We start from the raw sequence: 26,016 nt of genomic DNA, 5'->3' as shown, positions 1-26,016 counted from the left end.
AGCTGAAATAGCCTCTCAACCTCTCAGCATAGGTAGGGAAAAAAATGCGAGTGTGGAGTTTGTCTCAAGTGGCCTCTATCCTAACCCTGTAGGGTTTGAACAGTGAAGTGGGTGTTTAAGTGGATATATGATTATAATCCCGCTCCCTTAGGAGTGCAGAGCCCCGTCGTAGGTGAGGAATGTAATTATTTACGACGATCTGGACTTCAAACTCATTCTCATACACGTGACAGTTTTAATAACCACCAATATTTTTTGTTAGTGGAATCTGCAACCACTGAATCTCAGGTGAGCCATTGTCGCATATGTCTAAAAAACAAAAAAGTTACAACAAAAAACTAAAGGATTTTGAATATAAAGTTTTTCGGTGTTACTAAGTGTTACTAAGTTTAAGAAACAAATGTTAATATCAAGTTGTAAACACATAAGTAGCCTAGCATGACTATAAACACTTAACAATGAACACTAAGCTTTAACTTTGATACTAAAGTCCGGTCATCGCCCTACGCTTATTCATCTAAAGCGTTTCTTAGTTTATTTAATGAACTACCTCTTAAAGTTTTATCTTCGACTGTACTAGGAAAAGTACTATCATTAACAAAAGAGTACTGTTGTTTTTCTGTTTCCAAATGATTTTTCATGTTTATGCGATGTGTATGCTTTGTCCACAGAAATAATATCAATAATATCTTGATTTATTTCTGTGGATTTGTCTATATATTTTTCTATCGAAGGCAGGGGATCGATTGACAATACACCGGTTCGAATTTGGTCAGCTGCTATTTGCACACTTGACTGTGGCCTTCGAAATGTCAGTTAGGTACAAGCTTCCGTCAAGTGGTGTAGAATCAGGGAACAAAAATCTGCAAGCAACGGTATCTAGCCGTGCGAACCAATTTATAAACTACTAGCGGCCCGCCCCGGCTTCGTTTGGGAAGTAGCGCACGCGATATAAAGAATTTTAGATAATTTTTTTACACATTGGTTTACATTATTGGAGTTTCAGTAAGGATCCCAATTTTTTTTGAAAATATAATAAATATAGCCTATGTCACCCGGGGATAGCGTAGCTTTCCAACAGTGAAAGAATTTTTTTAATCGGTTCAGTAGTTTCGGAGCCTATTCAATACAAACAAACAAACAAATCTTTCCTCTTTATAATATTAGTATAGACTAGCCGTACTCGCCCGCTTCGCTGGGCATTTAAAATTAACCATATTATTTATTGTCATTATTATTAGGGAGTCCAACACTCATATAAATATTAGCCTATCCATTAAGTACATGTATTTTCTACATGGATACCAGGTTTCAAGTCAATCGGATTTATGCTTCAGTAGTTATAACGGAACATCCGTAAAAACCACTATAGATTTATATATTAGTATAGATATAGATGATTATTTCATTCAACTAGTGACCAATATTTACGCAATGCACTGCATCATCTGCAATGAGTATAAATTCGAATAGCAGACAGTAAATCGTAATGAAACAATTGAATGTCGAATCAATTGAGAACGAATGACAAATCTATTAGGACATCAACATTAAAATGATGGATAGGAAAGTTACGTGAAATAAAGTATGTATTAGCGTAGTAGAGATCTCGCAAGAAACGACGCAGTGCTATTGGATTTATCCAGAAACATCTACCCGAGCCTAAGTTTGGGATGTCAGGTTCATCAAAGTGCTCCCCAATGAGAAACACGGTCGGTTAGGCAAAGTGTCTAAGCCTTAGATAGTGACTTAGCCTAGGTTATGGGGTTTAAGGCGAATAAGACCTGTTTTCGTCATTAAGCTATGTACAAATGTGGGCGGCATCCACATTATAAATTCAACGGGCTATGGTAGGTATTTAAATCAAATGGTATGTAAGATCGTGTGTCATTATAGAAAATATATGTTAGATTTTTATAAATGTACGTTGATATGTTAGATTTTGTTTGGTTTTCGGGAGTCTTAGATCTAATCAACGTAACTTTTACGGTTTCGCGTTCACTATTAAGACCGTTTATTATTATTTATTGCTAAGATCGGAAAGGATGAGCTCACGGCCGACCCGCCTCACAAGAGTCCATGGATGTCAACCAAGTTAATGTCGGCGTCGATCTTGAGACATGAGTTCTTAGATCTCAGTTTTTCAAGTAAAACGGCTGCATCGCCCTTAAAACCGAAACGCATTACTGCTTCACGACAAAAATAGACAAAGTACCATAAGTTTGCCAGAATTTTACGACATCTCAGTCGTTCGTAAGCACAGTAACCATAAAGTACCTATTTGAAACGTCGGACATATAACAATATAATGAAAATATTAAAGGCAAGACGTTTGCTGGGAGTAGTTTTATTTATGTTTACACATTTAAGTGTATGTACGCCTATCGGTATCTCGTTCTTGCGAATTTGAAGCCCACTGAGTTTCTCGCCGGATCTTCTCAGTGGGTCGCGTTTCCGATCCGGTGGTAGATTCTGCGAAGCACGACTCTTGCTAGGGTTCGTGTTAGCAACGTCGTCAGGTTTGAGCCCCTTGAGCTCACCTACTAGTTAAGGTTCCGCTGAAGTAGCCTCTCAAGGCTATCAGCTTAGGTAGGAAAAAAAAAAGAAAAAAAAAACTTCAGAGGTGTCAAGGGACACCCGGATGGAACGAAGTTCCTTTCGATTAATTAGTGAAGGAATTATAATTTTTTTTTTAAAGTTATAATAATAAATTACAGCATTATGAAGAAGAAAAAAACAATACTATGAACTAAATTACTATTTTTGAAACGATATCTCGAGAAACTGTACTCATTACGCGGACCAATCGGATACGAGCAATGTCACGCGATAAGCGCCTACACGTTGATTGGTCAGAATGACGGATCTAAAAAGTGTCGTGACAACTTTTCGTAAGAATTTTTTCCGTCTAGCCCCCTTTCACAACGCGCGATAAGGAACTTCGTTCCAATCGTTCCCAAAAGCGAATTTGATAGAACTGTACACCACTGAACCGTGACCTACAAAAATGGCTTTAAGAAGCGAACCACGCCTAGCATTTAGCGAGTCTAGGCAAGATTCATATTTTGGCATACCGCAACAGTATTACAATTTGCACGCTAATTATATTTGACCCCGCGAAAACATGACATAAGCCATTTAGGAAACATCAGTGCTTACGTTTGATATTTAAGGCCATTTGAATATGTATAAGTCGTTTGTGGCCATACGACCGGTGTTAAAGTTTTTATGCCGGGACACAAATTACTTACAATTTTTTTTTTCAATAGGTACGTCAACTCGCGGAACGTACTTAAAAATACAAAAGAAAACTTGAATTTTAAAACTGATATTGGTGTTATTTTAATATATTATTTATTGCTTAGATGCGTGGACGAGCTCACAGCCCACATGGTGTTAAGTGGTTACTGGAGCCCATAGACATCTACAATGTAAATGCGCCACCCACCTTGAGATATAAGTTTTAAGATCTAAGTATAGTTACAACGGCTGCCCTACCCATTAGACCGAAACACATTACTGCTTCATGGCAGAAATAGGTAAGGCGGTGGTCAATGTACTATTAAAATAATATGATATAAATTATAATTTGCGTAATTACTGGTGATAGGACCTCTAGTGAATCCGCACGGGTAGGTACCACTACCCTGCCAATTTCTGTCGTGAAGCAGTTATGCGTTTCGGTTTGAAGGGTGGGGAGCCGTTGTAACTATACTTGAGACCTTAGAGCTTATATCTCAAGTTGAGTGGCGCATTTACGTTGTAGCCGTCAATGGGCTCCAGTAACCACTTAACACCAGGTGGGCTGTGAGTTCGCCCACCCATTTAAGCAAAAAAAAAATTGCTTACAAAGCTTAATAATCTACACATTCTCGAACCAACCAGCCATTTCTCGCACGACAGACACATTTGACGGCCAACCCAAGGCCACGGCAAACGCTAAATTGAATTGCGTTGAACTGTTTTCAGTTGCTACTAATTGTTCTAATTAGGACACAACTAGCAATTATAATGGTGAGATCAGTTTCGTATGCGTTAATTTTAATTGTTTCATTGAAGGACACCTCAGTTAATGTACAGTTAATAATAGAGTTGCTAGACGCGATCGCGCTGGATTGACAAGGACATTTTTATCTAGCAATCTGTTCTATAGTAGATGAGCAAACTCACTGTCCTAATACGTACAAGTTTGAATTGCTTTGTGCAAGGATTAACTCGTAATAAATAAATAAATACTGTGATAATAGCTATCATACAACTCAAGGTATTTGGCAGATGCCTGAATCATTCTTAAGACATTTTCAAGATAAGCTTGCATATACAGGGTGTCCCAGAAAGAAAGGATAATCCTGAAACACCTAATAGTGGAGCTATTGGGGACTCAAAATAAGAAATAAAAAAATATATTTCTTAGGTAGTACCCAAATTAAAAATAAAGAAAAAATATCAAATTTGAAGATTAAAATTTTAGGTCAGATTAACTTTTATAAAAAATTACACTAGCTACTCATACGATTTCCTGCATATTCTTCAATATAGTACACGTAGAATATTATAACACCAAAAAACCCTATGGGTTTTTAGTTGTTGCGTATTCCAGAAACGCACAGCAAGTACGGAAAACATCAATTTTTTTTAAAGTACGTAATTTGGGTACTACCTGAGAAAAAATTTTTTTGAGTCCCCAGTAGCTCTACTATGAGGTGTGTCAGGATTATATATTCTTTCTGGGACAACCTGTATACAAGTTCCAAACAACGACATTCGGACCGTCGGTCTACCGAGCAATATCACCCGCTCGGTGGAAGATTCCGCTATTTCCGCCGTGAAGAAGTAATGCATTTCGGTTCGAAGGGTGGGGTGGCCGTCGTAACTATACTGAGACCTTAGAACTTATATCTCGAGGTGGGTGGCGCATTTACGTTGTAGATGTCTATGGGCTCCAGTAACCACTTAACATCAGGTGGGCTGTGAGCTCGTCCATCCATTTAAGCAATAAAAAAAAACTTCCTTTTGTCGTCCACCCCCAAAACACTTTTACGTTTCATGAAAACAAATCATTCAATTCAATTGGGTATCTATTCAACTGAGTTTCCTTTGCTTTTATCAAAAAGTAATTTAAATCGAGGCGTGACAGGCTCTTTGGTTAAGCGACATTTTTGCAATTTTACAGGAGAACGACAAAGTTTAAAATTTGCAAAATAGAACATGAAAAAATTATCTGCATCTATTAGAATGGGGTAAACTTAATTGAAGTTCAATTAAAAACATCAAACTTCTTGATGCTAATACTAAACGGACCTTTAATTACAAAGATAAATGTCGCGTATAAAGCGAAATGTTGCTTAAATCAAACAACAGTTCACCCCTAGATATATGTAATATCAAAAATATTATATACTAGCTGAGTCCCGCGATGTTACCGACGGTTATTGTCATACCGCGGGTGACTTCACGGCAGAAATAGGCAGAGTGGTGGTATCTAACCGTACGGACTCGCAAGAGGTCCTACCACCAGTAATTTTACACAAATTATAATTTTGCGCGTTTGATTTTTATTGCACGATGTTATTCTTTCACCGTGGAAGTCAATCGTGAACATTTGTTAAGTACGTATTTCATTAGAAAAATTGGTACCCGCCTGCGGGATTCGAACACCGTTGCATCGGTAGATACGAATGCACCAAACGTCTTATTAGGCCACGACGACTTCGACGATTGACGGGACCATTGCAGACTGTAACCCTTTAGATTTTTGTTACGTCATTACCTGAAATACATAATAGTATACCTTGTTCCAGTACATGTAAGGTCGATAATGACAACAACGCGTATTGGTCGTGCACTCAAGACACGTGCATGATGAGCGAGGACCTGGTGAACGACGTTAACCAACAAGGGACCACTTGGAAAGCTACAACCTACCCCGAGTTCAACGAGAAGAAACTCAAAGACGGACTAATATATAAACTTGGTGAGCTTGTAATTTAGTACGATCCATTAACGGTGCTGTTAGGTACCACAAGCATCGGTCACTGTCCTCGTCGAACCCGTCGCTTGCGACGAAGGGCTCGACGACGATCTCCGTCATATCCTGCCACAAAGCAGTCATGCGCTACGGCTTAAAGGGCTTAACGACCGTAATTAAGGCTTCAACCTCATATCTTGAGGTGGGTGGAAGCATTCACGTTACCATGTCTATGTACAACGGTAACAACTATATTATAACCATAATAATACCAGGCGGGAATGTCACGTCATTTCGGATCCTCCCGATCCACTAACGGTGCTTTTAGGTACTCCAAGCACCGGTCATCGTTCTCGTCGAACTCAACGCTTGCGACGAATGGCTGGGCGAGTAAATTAACCCACAGACACATCACACTGAGTTTCTCGCCGGATCTTCTCAGTGGGTCGCCTTTCCGATCCGGTGGGAGATTCTGCGAAGCACTATTCTTGCTAGGACCAATGCTAACATCATTCCGGTTTGAGCCGTGAGCTCACCTACATGTTAGGGCGAAGCTGGAATAGCCTCTCAAGGCTATCAGCATAGGTAGGAAAAAAAGTTTAGTACGCTGCGGCTTCATTCTGATTCCAAGAGAGGCTCTCTGATTTACGCGACTCGACTCATTGTCAGTGTGTACACCAAACCTAAGACATTAAAGTCACAGATATATTGCATAAAGACTTTCAAACTTCAATCCGAAAATGCTTCACGACAGAATAAATCTCTTACTATTTTATTATTATTATGAGTTGCTCGCTCCGGGCATTTCAATATTGCAATAACTGTTACGTTATAATACATCTTTTAAAAAATAATATTTAAAAAATCAAATATTTAAAAAAAAAACGACATGCCCGCTGAATTTCTTGCCAGTTCTTCTCGGGACGGAGGCTAGTTTTTGTGAATTGGCGATAGTTCTTTTTGACGTTCAACAAGTGTGTACTTTCATTTATGTTGAATAAAAAGAAGAATTTTTTTTATTTATTTGATTTGATTTGATTTGTTTTATGTATTATTATAAGTTGCTGCTTCACCGGTGAACACTTTAGTCGGCATTTGAAATTTTTAAACTAAGCTATAAATAAAATTAATGCAGGCAAATAATTCAAGTTTTTAGCGAGTAAGATAATGCTGATGCTTCATTGGGGAAACGTGTTTATAAATGTCATGGGACAATCGTTCTGCATATGTATAATTTGGAGTCGCAAATTTAGTATTCGTTTTGTATCGGGGGCGAAATGTTGACGAAAACAATACGTATACAAATAATGCACATATTGATTTGCTGTATAGTTGATACGGTTACTGGAGTGCTGTCTTACTAAGGCTAGTTTTAATAACGTCCCGAGCCCACTGAGTTTCTCGCCGGATCTTCTCAGTGGGTCGCGTTTCCGATCCGGTGGTAGATTCTGCGAAGCACTGCTCTTGCTAGGGCCAGTGTTAGAAACACTTCCAGTTTGAGCACCGTGAGCTCACTTACTCGTTCAGTTACGCAGACATAATCTTCTAGGTTACCAGCTTAGGTAGGAAAAAAACGATTACTCGTAGGTAATGAAAAAATAAAAAGAAAGCTCTGAGAACGCATAGTTTCAGGAGGTAATTTGAACTTAAGTTTTTTTTAAATTATTATTGCTTAGATGGGTGGACGAGCTCACAGCCCACCTGGTGCTAAGTGGTCACTGGAGCCCATAGACATCTACAACGTAAATGCACCACCCATCTTGAGATATAGTTCTAAGGTCTCAGTATAGTTATATATATACGGCTGCCCCGCCCTTCAAACCGAAACGCATTGCTGCTTCACGGTAGAAATAGGCGGGGTGGTGGTACCTACCCGTGCGGACTCATAAGAGGTCCTACTACCAGTAAAGTGTTTAAGCAGTAAGAGTACCTATTTTCATTTATTTCTAAATTGGCTCGTTGCTTAGATTGAAAAAGACTTGGATTCCGAACATTCTATATACACGTGTAAGTTCGCGCAGATTAAGTATTGACTAATTAAACAGCAGTCATAAAATCCTATATCATCTCAAGAGACTCAACAAAAATTATGAGCAGAGAGACCTGATATAACATTTCTCTTTAGTTTACAATAAGTACGTAAACTTGAAAATTTTGTAATATTCATTGTCAAATCTAGTCACAATAAGATAAAACTTCTTCTTCTCCATCGCTCCCTCATTGCTGAGGATCGTGACTCCGTTTTAGCTTGTCTACTGTCAGCCTCCATCGGTTCCGGTCAGTTGCCTGGTGTAGTGCAGCGCTAAGTGGTCCGCTGGTTTGCTCGGAGATCTGGTCGGACCAAAGTTTTTTTTTTTTTTTGGATAAAACTTAGTTAATGATAATTGATTTTTAAAAAGGATGTACATATATGAACAGATTCGATTCGGCTCTACCTATAGGTCACATCAAAAGGCCATTAAACCCGAAATCGATTCTAAAAGAATTATGTTCTGGGGGAAAATAATATAAATCACTATTACGTGGTAAAGCGACACAAATCACAACGAATGTGCGACAGAAACTTGTATTATTGTGAGCGATCGTAAATCATTTGGGCGCTAATAAACAAAATAATTTACAGGCAAAGCATTTACAAAGTTTGATGGCGTCTAAAAATTTACTAATAAACTAGATAGATTTTTAACTGGTGGTAGGACCTCTTGTGAGTCCGCACGGGTAGGTACCACCGCCCCGCCTATTTCCGCCGTGAAGCAGTAATGCGTTTCGGTTCGAAGGGTGGGGCAGCCGTTGTAACTATACTGAGACCTTAGAACTTACATCTCGAGGTGGGTGGCGCATTTACGTTGTAGATATCTATGGGCTCCAGTAACCACTTAACACCAGGTGGGCTGTGAGCTCGTCCACCCATATGTTACCTATTATCCGACCTCGTTAAATTACGCATTAATAAAGTGCATTGTTATTTACTAGAGGTATATTTAAATTCGTACGGGTAGTTAGTTACCACTATTCCTGTCTAAATGTAAGGTCCTGATGTGTCTGTCACCATCTTCATCAATCAGCCCACAGTCTTTCACTGCTGCACATAGTTCTCTCCCAATTTCCACCAGACCGGTCATCAATTTCTTGCCGGCCGCTATAAAGACAATACATTTACCGATGCCCCGTCTCCACTCAAGACCCGTCTACTCCAGCAATGGTCGGTTCCACGACACGTGTCTGTAATCTCTGTCCAAGGACCCAGGTTCAAGGGTTCATATGTATATCAACAACAATATAAAAATTCACCAGAAGAGATAGCCTAGATATGCGTCGGCGCCAATTGGAGGTCAAGGTCAAGTGTAGATAGCTCGACCGGGTTATATCATCTTTTCGCAGTAAAAGTGAAATTGAGATAATATGCGGAAACATTTTTTATCACCAGTATTTTTCTCATAAATACTGTTAAAAGAGCGTAGTTTAGTTTTTAGTTTTTAGCTTACCTATGCTCTGACGACTATTAACAAAATTAATACATAATTTTATCTTACTTTAAAAGACAGATAATGTAACTGGTAAAAATAAATGCTGCAAAGATGATTAATATTAAAAATACCACATGTTGAACCTTTAAAACGCTCTCCTGTAAAATTAGTAAGTTTTGAGATTGTACAGTTTTAATGCGAGAAGACGATATATCGATTTGAAAGCAAAACGAATGCACAATACATTGCGGTCCTTGCGTTAAGTTACTCACTTTCACTAAATGAAAGTCGAGATGAAGGCTTATCCACTTTCTTCAGACGGCGCTTTAGATTAGTAATACTTTTGTTTTTATCACGCAGAGCATGAGTTTCGCAATCTCTGATTGATGATTAACCCCCCATATTCATGACACTAGTAAACTTGAAGATTAACAGAAGATTTTTTTCCTAGCTATACGCTGGTAGGGGCTATTCCAGCTACGGGCGGACGGATAGGTGAGCTCACGGGCTCAACCTTATAGAATTTACTAACGCTAGTCCTACCAAGAGCAGTGCTTCGCAGAATCTAACTGCCTGATCGGAATCGCGACCTACTGAGATGAACCGGCGAGAAACTCAGTGGGCTTGCAGAAGTTTAACTGTAGAAGTATTAGGCATAGATTCAATTCGTGATGCTGTTACGTTCGTGCTTATTGGTGATCATGTCACGATGCTACTACTGCCGTTGCGTATTGCTTTACAATTTAGCGAGGACATTTTTGTGCTGAATTTCTAGTGACGCACATTTTTTCTGTGCATTTCGTGTGCACATTTGTCTGTGCGCCTGTACAACAACATCCCACAAGATGTTCAGAACCTACATATACATAGGTTTAAGAAAACTATTAAAGAACATCTGTGCAATAAAGCTTACTATAAAGTCAATGAGTATCTAGAAGATTGCACAAAGTGGGAATGAGTTGCTCGCTCCGGGCATTTCAATATCGTAGTAATTGTTACGTTATAATACTCATTGTAAAAAATTCATATTTAAAAAAATAATAATCTAATATTAAAAAATAAATAAATAATAATTTCATATTTAAAAAAAAAAAAAAAAAGACATGCCCGCTGAGTTTCTTGCCAATTCTTCTCAGGACGGAGGCTAGTTCTTGTGAATTGGCGGTAGTTCTTTTGACGTTCAACAAGTATGTACTTTCATTTATGTTGAATAATTTTTTTTTGATTTGATTTGATTTGATTTTAATACGAACTTTCTGTTCATCTTGACAAATAACGTCAAAGACTCAATAAGGATACCAAAGATAGAAGCGCAACTATTTCCCCATCGCCTAATAGTTATGTACCTAACAGTAACGCCAGCGTCTAAGTTGTATTTTAATAACGGGTTTCCGGAACGTTAGACCAAAATGAGTGATTTATTCAAGGCTTAAATATGTTGTGCCAAGTTGAGAGTGCTCGCCCACCAATGAATCAAAATTAATACAGTATAGTATACCAAGTTTCAAGTAGAGCAGTTTGTTGACCAGAAATTTACATGGAGACTGCTATGGACAGACGATTAGGAAGGAGGCTATTACGAGAGGGGTCTCACATCTGTATCATGCATGGCACATATGTTTAGCTATGGACAGGTGATGAGGAGGCTATTACGAGAGGGGTCTCACATCTGTATCATGCATGGCACATATGTTTAGCTATGGACAGGTGATGAGGAGGCTATTACGAGACGGGTCTCATATCTGTATCATGCGTCGCACATATGGCACCTAAGTTTAGACAATATTTTAACCTAAAACGCTGAACTTGTCCTTAAATAGGTTTTTGATATTGTCCCCAAAACTAATTCTCGCCTACCCACAACTTAGCAAAATTTCGGCTCATTCCTATGACACACATTATTAAATACCATGAATATGACCATTCTTATAAATTAGATAATTGTCCATCACAGGAACATTCCCGTTGAACGTGACCGTTATCAGCTACAGCAAGGACGGCCAGTATCCAGATGAGTTTGACGCCAGACGAGAATGGTACGGATACATCAGTCCCATAGCCGACCAGGGCTGGTGCGGGTCTGATTGGGCCGTGTCCATTGCCAGCATTGTCGGCGATAGGTAAGGACTTCGAAAATACAACATCGCTATAAGTAACATTACATATTTCGTTGCGTTGTCAATGCTTAGATTTACTGGGGGTTAGCCTTACTGGTGGTAGGACCTCTTGGAAGTCCGCGCGGGTAGGTACCACCACCCTTGAAGCAGCAATGCGTTTCGGTTGAAGGGTGGGGCAGCCGTTGTAACTATACTTGAGGCCTTAGAACTTATATCTCAAGGTGGGTGGCGCATTTACGTCGTAAATGTCTATGGGCTCCAGTAACCACTTAACACCAGGTGGGCTGTGAGTTCGTCCACCCATCTAAGCAATAAAAATAAAAAGATTATATCATAAAGTAATTTGACTCCGCGATATCGCGTGTTTCACGGATGATAACATGAACCTACGGCTGCGTGTGTCTCAGCCGATTACACACGAAACAGGATTTTAATCTTATAAATCGATATCATTATAAACCTGTTAAGTAATCGATTCCTCGGTCTAGGCCAAGTGAGCCTCGGCTCTGGCTGTATACGCGACGAGAATTTGCGAAAATAAAAGCAAATGGTCTAGTGCAGGGGCTAGCAACCTTTTTAATCAATGGGCTTTTTAATCAATTTTAATTTTAATTTTTTTTTTGGTGGGCCCCGCATATATTAACTCTTATTAATAATTTACGAAACTTTATTTATAATAAATATTAGAATAAAAAATATAAAAGAAAAAAAAGTAAAGAAGTCGATAAAATAAATTAAATTTTAGAAATGCTTGGCGGGACGCGTGTTGTTCATCCTTGGTCTAGTGGATGACACAGAATCGACGGCCTCAAGGGCTCGTATCCTCAGCTTAGGGCAAGCCTTTTAACTTCTCTCTTTCTTTCTCTCTCTCTCTCTCTTTTTTCAGCTTCCCTACGTTTGCCGCTAGGGGCGCTGTTCTAATTCCATACAAATTTGAGTTAACTTTTACACGATCGAGAACGTTAAAAAACTCACTAAGCTACAGACCTAAGTCTTGGACTCATTAAATTAGAACTGACTTTCTCCTCCTCTTCCTTCAGTCGATTGCTCATTGTTGAGCATCGTGATGCGCCCGCCTGTGACCTTTTTTTGTAATTTGTAGCCACTTATTTCGTTCAGTGGCACAGTGAAGTGCGTGGCTCAGTCTCATGTCTAGATGCTCGGACTTGGTCACTCCATCTGTTTTGGCTTCGACCTCTGGATTGTCTTCCATCCACTTTCACTATGAGTCTCTCCAGGTTGTTAGAGGGTTTTATTGCTATATGACCAAAGTATTGGAGCACTCTATATTGGCATTTGGTGGATAGTCTGAGTTTAGTTAATTAATATTATTATCAGTTATTACAGTTACGTTTTACATACACCCTGTATTAATATAATTGAGTAAATCAATCCTGTGCTATACAACAATAGTTAAGCTCGTATTTTTTTTCAGATTTTCGATTCAATCTTTTGGAACTGAAAACGTAAGGATGAGCTCTCAGACACTCCTCTCTTGTCATTTGAAAGGCCAGCATGGTTGCAACGGCGGTAACCTGGACATCGCTTTTGACTTTGTCAAGACACACGGGTAAGTTGTATTTAAGATATACATATTTTTTATTTCAGAATAAGCAACCTACCTGATGGCTGTCAGAGCCCATGGGCATTGAGGCACCTTGAGGCACGGGCCAAAGTAACAATAAAATATAGTTATATAGGAATACTAGCTGTACCCGTCCGCTTCGCTGGGCATTTAAAATTAACATTATTATTTCTCACTCCCACATAGATTCTCATCATTAACGTCCCCGCAACTGGTGTAGGGAGTCCAACACTCATATAAATAATAGCCTATCCATTAAGTACATGTATTTTCTACATAGTTACCAAGTTTGAAGTCGATCGGATGCAAGGTTCAGTAGTTATAACGAAACATCCATAAAAACCACTATAGATTTATATATTAGTATAGATAGTTAAATATAAATATATAATATTAATATTATAAAACATAGCAAACGAAAACTGCTAATGCGGTGGACCGACAAACTTAAAACCACATTGGGAGGTCCCCTAAATGAGAGCAGTAGGGTGACCTCGAGCAGTGACAGACGGCGGGACATCGTGAGACGCGTCAAGTATGACTCCTCCATGACGATCACCACTCCGTCAATAGTAACACGATTGAGAAGGAGAAACGAAAAGAAAGATTTAACCGAAATACTTTAAGTGTTTAATATCCGTCTTATTAATTTCGACAGCTTGGTCAGCGAGCAGTGTTTCCCTTACGAAGGCGCTGTCACTCAATGTAGAATTGGCAATGACTGCCGGCGGTACAGAGTCGGAGTTCCCTTCAGCATCAGCAAAGAAGAAGACATCATGTACGACATCATGACTTCGGGACCTGCGCTGGGTGAGTTTTCGTCTTTTCGTCAGAGTTTCCGACCATCCCTTCGATACACTGGTGGTAGAACCTCTTGCAAGTCCGCACGGGTATGTACCACCACTCTGCCTATTGCTGCCGTGAAGCAGTAATGCGTTTCGGTTTGAAGGGTGGGGCAGCCGTTGTAACTATACTTGAGACCTTAGAACTTATATCTCAAGGTGAGTGGCGCATTTACGTCGTAGATGTTTATGGGCTCCAGTAACCACTTAACACCAGGAGGGCTGTGAGCTCGTCCACCCATCTAAGCAATAAATAAAAAATACAGACAAACATGATTCCCACTGACCATAGTCGCCCATAGAGAACAGCAATGGAACATGGCAATCAAAGTGCAAATTTCTATCGCAGCGCTTAGCGTAGCATCGCTTAGCTTCCGGTATAGTGCAAGTCGAACTTGCTTAGTCTTCCGTCAGCTCGACGAACTAACCCATAGACACAGTCCACTGAGTTTCTCGCCGGATCTGATCTGCGATTCCGATCGGTGATAGATTCTGCGAAGCACTGCGCCTGCTAGGGTTATCAAATTTTCTCAGGAAAGAAGTCTTCAGTAGAGATAGAAAATATAATCGAATCACTATTTGTACAGGCATCAATTATGTCTGAATTAGACTTTTTGGCGGGAATGCGAGGAGTGAAATTGTGTGATTTGTTTTATTTTGTCTATTTAGTGTTTCTTTAGGTTTAAATAGGTTATTATATTAATTTAGGTTAAATAACGGTGATTTATTAACTGTTTAGTATCGGTGAAAGTGCATAAATTTGGGAAAATAAAACAAAAACCGCTGGACGTTACTTCTCGGGATCCTACAAAAAGTCCACTGAAAAAGTCCCAGTAAATGACCACCATTTTACTGAGATAATATTTCATCCCATATCGTCTCATCTCATTTAATTTAATTTCACTCCATAATATCATTTTTCATAAAAATAAGAATTAAAATTAAAATAAGACTTGACTTGATTAAAATAAGTCTTAGTTACTATAGTAGAGTTATTTTGTTCGTGCAGTTTGAGTCATAAAAAATCGGAGCGGTGAAACGAGTATTTCGCTCTCTCTTCCACTTACGAGCCTTATGGACGGTCATAGTGATGCGCATTATTGTTGTCGAAAAGGTTTATCGATAGTGTAGGTATTTAGTTTTGTCATTTTGTGGGCTAGTGATAAAAATGAAAGAAATAACACTAATCGAACACTTACACCACATATCGCCGCAGCAAGTTAACGAGAACGGCAGAAATTAACACTCTGTAACTAATCGAGAACTATTCTTATTTCAGTGAAATTTTTTAACACATTGTTGATAACAACACGTGCAAATATTATTTTGAATAAATTCTGCAGTTTTGATACAAAACAAAGGAGTAGCCATTGTGTCACTAAAGAAATTCAGAGAACGAATGCATAAAAACACATTTCTCTTCGACATAATGTACTATAATTTGCACAAATGACTCATAACATAACAATGTCTCACAACCCTTCGTATACCACCCCGCTGCCGTGTACCTGCCTTCGATAACTCATTTGTTTTTATCGATAATGGCGTTGCGCCCGCGCAACATGCTCACCACCCTAGCGGGGCTATGTTTTATGACCCAAACTGCACGGACAAAATAATTCTACTATACTAAAAAAAAGTATTAATATTTATGGAATCGATTTTGTCCGTTGAGTTACAAAGCGAACAGAAGTAATCTGATATTGATGAACTTCAAGACTTCAGTTACATTACAAGGTCAAGCCTGACGGGATTCGAATTTCGCTATGCTCCACTTTATTGGAAATGTACACAAATAAAAACGTGGCTAAGATCCACAGACTGTACTCATTATCAAAAAACCTAGTACATTTCACATGATTCAAAATAAGTAGACAACAATATTGAAATAAGGCTTCTCTGTATTTAGATAACATCATTTAATGTTTGATAGCGAATTTGTGTCAATTGTGAAAATTACATTTCGCAATCAACTAGTTTTGTTTGTTGACAAAAATATTATTAAAGGTTGAATTGGAGGTAGGTAGGGGCCCGGCTTCGTCCCTGGCAGACATGATGTCCATGAGCATCGGAGACTGACCAACAAGGGGGCTGCATAGGCATCTGCCTTAAGGACATTTAATTAGAACTATCATTTACTGAGTGAATTATTCTTAATAACGATGACCACTTTTCAAATTAACAATAAGGGAATATCTAGACAATCGTTCACACTTCCGTAGACGTTAGGTCACGTAAGAGATTCTTTACCGAAAACGTAAATAAATATCAATGCATGCCATAGCACAGCACGTAATGTAACACAAAGCCAAAAATCGTCTAACTCGCGCGGTCAACGCCCCGCGGTGTCTTGAGTTTGTTATATTGCCGGTTTACAATATATTAGGAAATTTCCAATACGAATTTATTTTACGGGTACTATCAATGAGTACTTTTCAATGTATGTTGTGTATTGTGATATTCTAGTTTTTGGGACGACTCCACGCTGCACAAACCGAACCCATTTTATCTAGTTCTGGCTTAAAGCCGTTGTTAATATTTAAAGAATCCACTTTATTTCTATACAACTAAGGTCTATGTTTCATGTTTCGATGGGCGGCGGAAACTATATTTCCTTCTATGAATTCTGTACTTCTAGTGGATGAGGCGTGTGTATGCCCAGCTGTGGGCATTTTATCAGCGGTTATGACGATAACAAAACAATCTTCCATTCCAGGTATAATGACGGTGTACCAAGATTTCTTCCACTACAGAGAAGGTATATATCGTCACACCAGGCACGGGGATCAGCAGATGCGCGGCCTCCACAGCGTGAGGATCGTAGGTTGGGGAGAAGACGCCGAAGATAAATATTGGGTAAGTTAATTCATTTACTCGCGGCCCAAGTGAAATTGAGCTGTTAGCGAAAATCAAAGGTACTACGTGTTTGTGAGATGTGACAGCTGAATTCGAGTATCAATTGTTTTTGCATTACAAATAAAAAAATATAACAAATAAATATATATCCAGAAATACGGATAATATTAAGGTGCGTCCTAATTTCATACTAGATAGAGAAGCCATTATATTTAGTAATTAATTGAGTTCACGTACATAAAGAACTTGTATTGTTTGGAAGGGATAGAGCATTCTCTTCTAGAATCATATCGTATTGCATACTTTGGTTTTTATAAACCATTATTAAGGTACCATCGATACAAATGAGATCTTAATTTTTTTTATTGCCCACTTAAGTGGTTACCTCAAGTGGTTACCCAAGTCCATAGACATCTACAACGTAAATGCCGCCACCCATCTCGAGACATGAATTCTAAGGTCTCAGTTTTAACAGGACAACGGCTGTCCCACCCTTCAAACCGAAACGCATGCTTCACGGCAGAAATAGGCAGAGCGATGGTACCTACCCATGCGGACTCACAAGAAGACCTACCACCAATTATATCTATCCGCAGATCGTGGCCAACAGCTGGGGAACGTCGTGGGGCGAGAAAGGCTATTTCCGCATCGCTCGCGGCCACAGCGGCACCGGCATTGAGTCCTCTGTACTCACCGTCCTCCCTTACGTGAGCTAACCTGATGAAACACCCAATCAACATGGTAACACTATTGTGTTATCACTAAAAATCCACATTCGTTTCGTCTTGAATTGTACCAAGGGTTTGACTGGCAACACTAGTTGTCAAAAACTTAGGTTATAATAAAAAATAATAATTGTGAAATGAAAAAAACTTTTGAATCTCTGCAAAGTTTTGGTTACTTTTATTCTAATACAAAACAGTTTTTTTACCTACTTAATAAATATTGATGTAGTCTGGATTTTAAAACGTTTAAAGCACAAGACAAGATAGTAAAAGTTTCGTATTAATTATCCATTCTCACCCCATCCATTGATACAGTGAAGGATTTTTTTTATTACGAATTAGCTGCTTCTCATTTATAAAAGTATTTTCATAGTAACAAAAAAAACCTTTTTCCAAATAATCCATATTTATATAAATATTAATTGCATACAATTATTATTATTATGTAGCTGTTATTGTTATTTTTCATTTTAAACCTACATACGTCTATTGTAAACTCATCAATGGACTTTCTAATTTTCACACACATTATTCAAGCAAACCCAATGAAAATGTGGATATTTGAAGTTTATCATTGTAATAATAACAATATAGAAATTTAAAAAAATACGAAACTAAGTACATTGAGTTGAAGAATTAAAACGAAATAAAACAAATATCGAGTGACTAAATCCTTGGTGTATCAAAAAATATATATAGACCTTAAATATGTACATGCGATCTCGGATCACTTAGATGTGATGTAAGTACATAAATATATGTTATTAACTTTTAGCTGTCTTCAAAATTATAGAAGGATATTTTTCAATTTGAGGTACCTTTTGAACGTGTGTATTTGACGTGAAGTAACTTTAATATTATATAAGCCTATTTCAGGTGTAAGGAAACAATATGAACGTGGAAATAAATTTATTTACTATAGAAAAATCCAAAATATTCAACTTATTTATGAACATGTAATGTACTTACTAAAACAAACTTTTACTAGTTGCCTTACATTAAGATAGACTTGAACTGGGTGTGCTACAGAAAAAGCCAGTTTTAATGATTATAAATAAATTTGGATATCTGAAGACAAATGAACAAACACACCAAAGAGACTGAGACTATTATTTATTATTTTGAATTGTAAAATTAAAAAAAACTTTTCTGTACTTAGATTGACAAAGTCTCTTGTAATAAAGTTTTGTGCCATTTTAGGTAACTTCAGATTTCTCAGTTGAATATTAAAATTTAAGGTAAATATATTACATGCGTTTAGTTCATTTGTCTGTCTGTGTCAGCTATCAAACATAAAACTAGTCTTAGAATCTTCTTGCCTGTTCCAATAGGTAACTAAAAATTGTGTAAGTGTTAGCTAAATGTTTGCAACACTTGATTATTGATCACTATAAAGTGGCCATCAGCAAAAATGTATGAAAAATGCGTCAAGAACTTTTGAGAATATTTTCAATACATCAATAAAATTGGAACAGAACATAAGTCAAATATCTTTACTAAAACGTAACATTAAATTTATAAAATAGATTAAGTTCACAACTTATTAACAATGGTACAATTATTAGTACCTTAAAAATATATTATGTCTTCTATATTATCTCATTAAAATATTTTTTATATTAGATTTTACACTTAGTTTATTACAAAAGGTTAAGTTATTTGAAAACATTAATAAAAAAGAGCCTACATGATTTATTATCTTCATGATGACTATGAGCATATAATTTCAAGAATTGGTGATTATGGTTTTATTTACACAGATAACATTCAAAGTAACTCTAAAAGAAATTAACGCAACGGATATTACAAGAGTGTATTATTATTTTTTATACATACTTTCATCTACTTGTGTCTTCAAATCACAGCAATAAGGAATGTTGAGGTTTGTAATGGATGTCACATTTTAGGAGCTATTTAGAATGGACGAAAAACAACTCTCATTTATTCTATTATTTATGGGAAATCATGTGAGTTAGATTTTCTATTATTATTGATGACAAAAATTATTTATGTTTCAACAACTCTAAAATCCTCATCTTTATTTAACTACCTACACTAGGAATGAGTAGATAGCCGGTCTAAACGAAGCCATTTAGTAAAACCTATGCATATGAATATCATAGAGTGAAGAATAAATTCTGCAGGGCAGACTACATTAATTTTTTCAAAAGCTTTTCTCTTGCTTATTGCATTAGGTTATTAATATTTAGATAAGTCCATATAATTTCACAAAGGCACGTTATAATGTGTCTGAATAGTCCATGTCTCAATTGTTATACATGAGACATTCACTTCATATAATGGAACATAACAACTTGAAGTCTAAATCATGTTTAATTAAAAACAGTGATTGGCAACACCACCATTTAAATCTTTAAATGTTGAAAAAAAATTCTATTCTTTTTAGATTGTTGATTTCTAATCGAACAGTAAAACCCGTTTATTTTTGTAAAAAAATAGTTACTACATTGTTTAAAAATTTTACAACTTAATTTTCAATATTAAATGCTAAAATTGTGAATAGAAATAATTATTTTTGTATACTTCGCTTATATAGTATGATTAATGTACGTATAAGTATTAAATAAAGTTACATGATTATAAAAGAATTTTTTATTTTTTATTTCTGTAGCAGATTTATAAATGCCACAATGAAAATAAAAAGGACCAACACTGTGATTGAGAGAACACAGAGTTATTATGTTGAATGCTGTATGGTCTTACTAACACTCATAGTGTGGCTCCTTTGGAATGGAATCATCAACTCCCTTAAATTCCATTTTATCACTGTATGGTGTAAATTTAAATATTTATAGCATCGAGGAGTGAAAGGCTTTAAGCAAGGTTTTTACAACTTTACTCTGTATCCATTTAAAGTTTAAAGTTTAAAATTTGAAAAAAATATCATAACTTCTTCAGCTATTTGAATGTGGTAAATATAATTGAATTTAAATTAAAAACCATCGAACTATAAAATGATAAATGTCGCATATTAAGTGAAATGTTGCTTAAACCAAATTGCCTTTCACAACTCGACATGTTATTCCTTAGCGCCAGAATTAGCGCCAAAACGAATTAAGTGCCTTCAAATAAAAAGGGCTCCAGCCAATGGCATGATTATATTATAGCTTATATCCTTATATCTCGAGGTGGGTGGCGCATTTACGTTGTAGATGCCTATGGGCTCCAGTAACCACTTAACACCAGGTGGGCTGTGAGCTCGTCTATCCATCTAAGCAATAAATAAAAAAAATGATTGCCTTAATTACTGCACAGGGTAGGACTCACTGACTTATTTATTTATAGGACACTTTGTTACTGTCACTTGTATAAGATTTAATTACTTGTATGTTTACTGGTAGCAGCTCTAGTGTTAGCTGCTTTTTCTACATTGGCTGCCCTGACCTGAAAATTAAGACATATTAACTTTTTTGAGTAAATTAGACGATAAATTCATTGCATGGTTGAAGTCACCATTATAGTAATTTATATTTTGTGATTTGACAAGTTTGAGGTTGGGCCAAATACTTATATCTTTCCATTTTTAATGCAATAGACAATGAGACAGATATCTTAGTAATCGATGCGATTTTGGTACATTGTATTACAGAGAAAGGAATTTATATGAAGAATGCATGTAGACTTGTAACTTAAGTAGCTTTAAGGGGCTCTATCAATGGACATTATGCTAATCTCTATTTTCCACATTTCTTTTCCTGTAAAGTTAAATTTGATAAGCACCTGCACCATAATGTGTTTGTTCAAATATAGCATATTCCATAGAAACCCCATTTTGCAGCAGTTTCAATGGCGTATTATTGTCATCCAAAAAACTTTTCCAGAGTGAAGATACAAACCAAGCAATAGCCATTATGCATGTTATGATCATATTAAAAAAAATGACAAACCTGTAACGATTGCACTCTTTTATGTAGTACCATCATTGAATTTGATATGGTTAATAGTTTTTCTCTGTTTGTTGCAATATCGGCTAACTGAAAGTAGAAATGATCTAATATTATCTAATTAAATTAATTTTTATTGTGTGAATATAATCGTTACACAGTATCTGGTGAACCATAAACTATAATAAGAATAAAATAAAAAACTGGAACATAATTATAATGATTTTTCCATAAAATGCTAATATTCAGCTAATCAAACAGTAAAAAAGATAAATGTGAACTAATGCCAAAGAATTTATTTGGCATTATTTATTTTGAAGGACTTTATGTTCATTTGTTTCTGTAAGATTAGAAAATAAAATTAGTAAAATTAGATGCATGATGGGTTAACCATTATACAACAGAATTAAGAATTTGAAACTCACATCCACAGGTGGATAATGGGATTCACATTGTGATGTAAATGGGTTCCAATAAGTAACACCTTTTTTTTTCCTACCTAAATGGATAGCCTTAAGAGGCTATTTCAGCATAACCTTAAGAAGTAGGTGAGCTCATGGGGCTTAAACCTGACGATGTTGCTAACACGAACCCCAGCAAGAGCCGTGCTTCGCAGAATCTACCACCAGATCGGAAACGCGACCCACTAAGAAGATCCGGCAAGAAGCTCAGTGGGCTGTGTCTGTAGGTTACTTTACGATGACCAGTGCTTGAGGTACCTAAAAGCTCCGTTAGTAGATAGGGAGAATCCGAAATTAGTGTTTTGGGCGACGTCGACTGCTTTCCATTCTGTCCACTGGATCGGGAATGTAGTTACCAGCGGCCACGATGAGAGGGTTCTTGTGTCGTGCCGGGTTTTCGAAGTGGCCATAACACCAGGTGACCTCATTTACATTTATGCAATTTAAAAAACCAGTGGTCAATGACTTTCGTTATGAAAAACTAACCATTGCATCCAGCATTGCATCATTCTGTATATCTTCTAGCTTTTGCCTCTCAAATTTTATTGTGTTGTGTATAGCATCTTGCTTTTCCCTGAAAACACAGATTTTTAAGAAAAAAATACACATTATATACTACTATTAAAGGAACCAATTGCTGGCCTCAATCCAACAGTTAAAAATTAGAATTTGCATTACTATCAATTGAGAAATATATAATATTTCATACATAAAGATGGTTTTCGTAAGCCTGTTCACCCATCAATATGACAAATAAATTGATAGTCATTGTGGTTTTTTTTAGTCAGGCAGAAGTGAGCAGGGTGCTAATACTTGCCAGTACGAGTCCACAACACACCCCATTTGTATAGTTTTATAGATGTAGTTTTTTTTTATTGCATATGTGGGTGGATGACTTAACACGACTTAAGTGGTTACTGGTGATTAGACTTAAGTGGTTACCGGAGCCTATAGACATCTACAATGTAAATGCCGCCACTCACCTTGTGATATGAGTTCTAAGGTCTCAGTATAGTTACAATGGCTGCCCCGCCCTTCAATCCCAAACGCATTACTGCTTCACAGTAGAAATAGGCAGGTTGGTTGTACCTACCCATGCGGACTCACAAGAGGTCCTACCACCAGTAAAAATATTGTAAATACAATATTACAGTAAACAGTATATTGGTTTACAAAAAAAAAACTACGTACATCCTAAGTGTATGTTGCATTTGGTTAAAAAGATTTCAGTTTATTAAAACTTAGTTATATGCAAGCAATTATGCTTGCTTAAAACTAATTTTAAGTAACTAGCTAACTTGCATTTCATAGTACATTATAATTCCACTACTCATTACTTAAAATATATTTTTTATGATTTGCCTTGGAAGCTATGTATTGTGATATATTAGGCGCAGTTGTTATTAGGTCTGAGAATGCAGTTTTGAAAATCAATCTAACAAAAGATGCAGTTTTTTTGCTGTAGCTTAACATCAGATAAATGACGTCTTATGCCGACATAATTGCATCAAGTTTGAAGCTGTGGGAATGCCGGTAACAATCCATGGGGTAGGTTTTGAATGTAGGATACATCAAAGTGTACAAGTAAAATAATCAGGGAATTCTGCTGCCCGTTTTCTGGTTTATCTGACGGTCGCCGTTTACAACACCCACAGCAGGTACTGGTACTTACGTTAATTCCTTCAAATGAGTGTTTATTGTTGTCAATGGTGGTTCGTACAACTCCAAAATACCTTTGGCCAGTAAGTTACAAGTTTTCGCATCATCCAAATCTGCTTTCTTAGTACTTAAAAATAAATAAATGAAGTATTAAAATCAAGACGAAGTACGTACGATCAGCTTTGTCGATTGTCTCAGTGTGCTATTTCAAAACAAATGTTTCTTACTTTTCCATTGTGTTCCTATTTAGTTTAATGTAGTTTGTATGTATCCTTTAGTATTTATGTTCTTTAATCAGAAAGATACTTATTCTTATTTATTAACATCATAGATAATGCACTAAATATTTACGAAATAATTTATTATTTATGTAAAATTAACTTCACACAAGTACATACGGACAATATCCTCAATATGCATGCTTCTCGAATAAATTCTATGTGCATGCATATGTATGTCAATAAATGTAAAAACATATAGGGTACCGTAAAATGGGGCGATTAGGGACAAATTCCAACTTTATGAGCAATTTTAAGGTAATTGTTGATGTATATAATGCTATATCAGGATCAAAATGATTGAGTCTTGGGGGCATCTTTGTTGTCTAATTTAAAATTATGCAACTAGCATTCCAGTTTAAGCAAAAAATGCAAAAATAGGTGTAATCCCTATTTACCCGAAAATTGCGGTTAATTGGGACGAAATGAGAAATTTGCTAGGGTTGGCACTACTTTTATTTTTATATATAGTTTTAATTAATTTATTTATTTAGTTGCACCAACAAAGTGATCATCAATAAAAAAAATTGAAAAACTGACAAAATTACATGGCAGACATCACCTCAATTATAGGTGCAATCGACAGTGCATTAACAACAATATATATATATATATATATATTTATTTATACATAATAATATATAGTAGGCTTTCTTAGAAACGGTTTATATTTCTCCGTTCTTGGTAAGTACTTAGGGGCTAATATTTCTATCTGGGTTAAGAGATTAGGTGTGTCGGTTATTCCATGGATTAATCAGATGAATACCCCCACTCTGAACAAATATTAAATATTTTATTATGTATTACTTAGACATTTTTGTCCACCTTGAGATTTCATTGATCTTGTTACATGTCTCTGCAAAATCGACTTCTTCTTCTTCTCTGTCGTTTCCTCATTACTGAGGGTCGTGACCACCTTGGTCCAGTTTTTGCACCAGCTTCCTCCAATGCTGCCTGCATTCGGCCTGCTTAATGGCGCCCGGGACGCTGGTGTTTGTGGCTTCCCTGATAATGTCCGTCCACCTGGTTGGCAATCTTCCTCGACTTCTCTTTCCTTCCACGTGACCTACAACTATTAATTTTTCCAAGTTCTCAGGATTTTGTCGGGCCACGTGTCCGAAGTACTTGAGGAGACGCTGCATACAAATTGCAGATAGACGGGTCTTGACGTTTAGCTCCTCGAGAATTGACACATTTGTTCGGCGCTCCGTCCATGATACGCCCAACATTTTGCGCCAACACCACATTTCAAATGCGTCAATTCTCGATCGGGTACGGCCCTTGAGGGTCCACGTCTCAGAAGCGTACAAGAATATGGAGAAGATAAGGGTTCTCATGAGCTTTATCTTAGTTTTTTTGCTTATGCTGCGACTTACTTATATTAAATTGCTTATCTATTTCAACTAAAGACTTATTCCCAATTTCGCTTCGAATAAACTAGATTTTTACCAACAAATTTAAAAAATATTGTTATAACTACATAGACAACCCTACAAACCTGTACCTATTTATACTTAGGTCATTTCCATTTCACGTATTCTCATCCCAATTGACCCCTTTTTCGTTGTTATTTATACCTAAGACGTCCCCAATATCCCCAAAAACAACAGATTTTTACATGTATTTTTATTTAATCAAATACATTAAAACCAATAACAACTGAGACTTACCTTTAATATATATGCTGGTTCAAACACTAGATAACGTTTATAAATCATAGTCGTCTTCTATTATTATCAAATAAATAAAAGAGAGCAAAGTTTCTAGCACTAAAATAATTACCACCACAGGAAGTTAATTTGAAACGCAATTTTTTATAAGTCAGCAGCTATTATCATGCATATTCAGAGTTGTTTCGTGAACTTTCAACATTCTACTATGAAACTACAAAAAATGGAAGATTTTGCAACGAATATAAAACTTATATTGAGCGTCGAAAGATTTTCCCGGTTTTTTCCCGATTCGCCTCTCAATCCCTAATCGCCCCATTTTACCGGTACCGTATGTAAAACATGTAAACGTCTAGATGAGTTTTTTTAAGGGATTTTATGACCTGGTAACTAAGATTTTTAGGTCAAGTCTTATTTTAATTTGAATCAAAACTTTTATATATATTATGTGAAAAATGATGTTATGAAATGAAATGAGATGAG

The 26,016-nt window shown here is 36.7% G+C and overlaps 2 protein-coding genes across 2 annotated transcripts in view; one reads left to right on the top strand and one right to left on the bottom strand.

Moving 5' to 3' along the window:
• Positions 1 to 20,169, top strand: part of Swim (Secreted Wg-interacting molecule) — a 49,472-nt gene extending 29,303 nt beyond the window's left edge. The window contains exons 4-9 of the mRNA XM_028173710.2: positions 5,802 to 5,974; positions 11,390 to 11,555; positions 12,988 to 13,122; positions 13,796 to 13,947; positions 16,696 to 16,835; positions 17,432 to 20,169. Coding sequence (XP_028029511.2) covers positions 5,802 to 5,974; positions 11,390 to 11,555; positions 12,988 to 13,122; positions 13,796 to 13,947; positions 16,696 to 16,835; positions 17,432 to 17,551 — 886 coding nt within the window. The 3' untranslated portion in view covers positions 17,552 to 20,169. The remainder of the gene's footprint in view (positions 1 to 5,801; positions 5,975 to 11,389; positions 11,556 to 12,987; positions 13,123 to 13,795; positions 13,948 to 16,695; positions 16,836 to 17,431) is intronic.
• LOC114242494 (biogenesis of lysosome-related organelles complex 1 subunit 6) lies at positions 19,567 to 24,140 on the bottom strand. The gene is made up of 5 exons (XM_028173668.2): positions 23,813 to 24,140; positions 23,599 to 23,712; positions 22,413 to 22,500; positions 21,469 to 21,555; positions 19,567 to 20,965 (listed from the first exon to the last, which is right to left on the bottom strand). The coding sequence occupies exons 1-5, from the start codon at positions 23,818 to 23,820 to the stop codon at positions 20,897 to 20,899; spliced, it is 366 nt and encodes a 121-aa protein (XP_028029469.2). The 5' UTR covers positions 23,821 to 24,140; the 3' UTR covers positions 19,567 to 20,896.
• Positions 24,141 to 26,016: the final 1,876 nt, after the last annotated feature.

The sequence above is a fragment of the Bombyx mandarina genome, chromosome 20 (genome assembly GCF_030267445.1).
Source record: "Bombyx mandarina strain Sakado chromosome 20, ASM3026744v2".
Lineage (NCBI taxonomy): Eukaryota > Metazoa > Arthropoda > Insecta > Lepidoptera > Bombycidae > Bombyx > Bombyx mandarina.
This window is presented reverse-complemented; position numbering and strand designations above follow the sequence as displayed.

Coding starts and splice junctions, on each gene's coding strand:
- LOC114242494 (XM_028173668.2), bottom strand. Junction 22,501..23,598: donor ACTCATTTGAAGGAATTAAC/GTAAGTACCAGT, acceptor CTGTGTTTTCAG/GGAAAAGCAAGATGCTATAC. Junction 20,966..21,468: donor AAAGAGTGCAATCGTTACAG/GTTTGTCATTTT, acceptor CTTAATTTTCAG/GTCAGGGCAGCCAATGTAGA.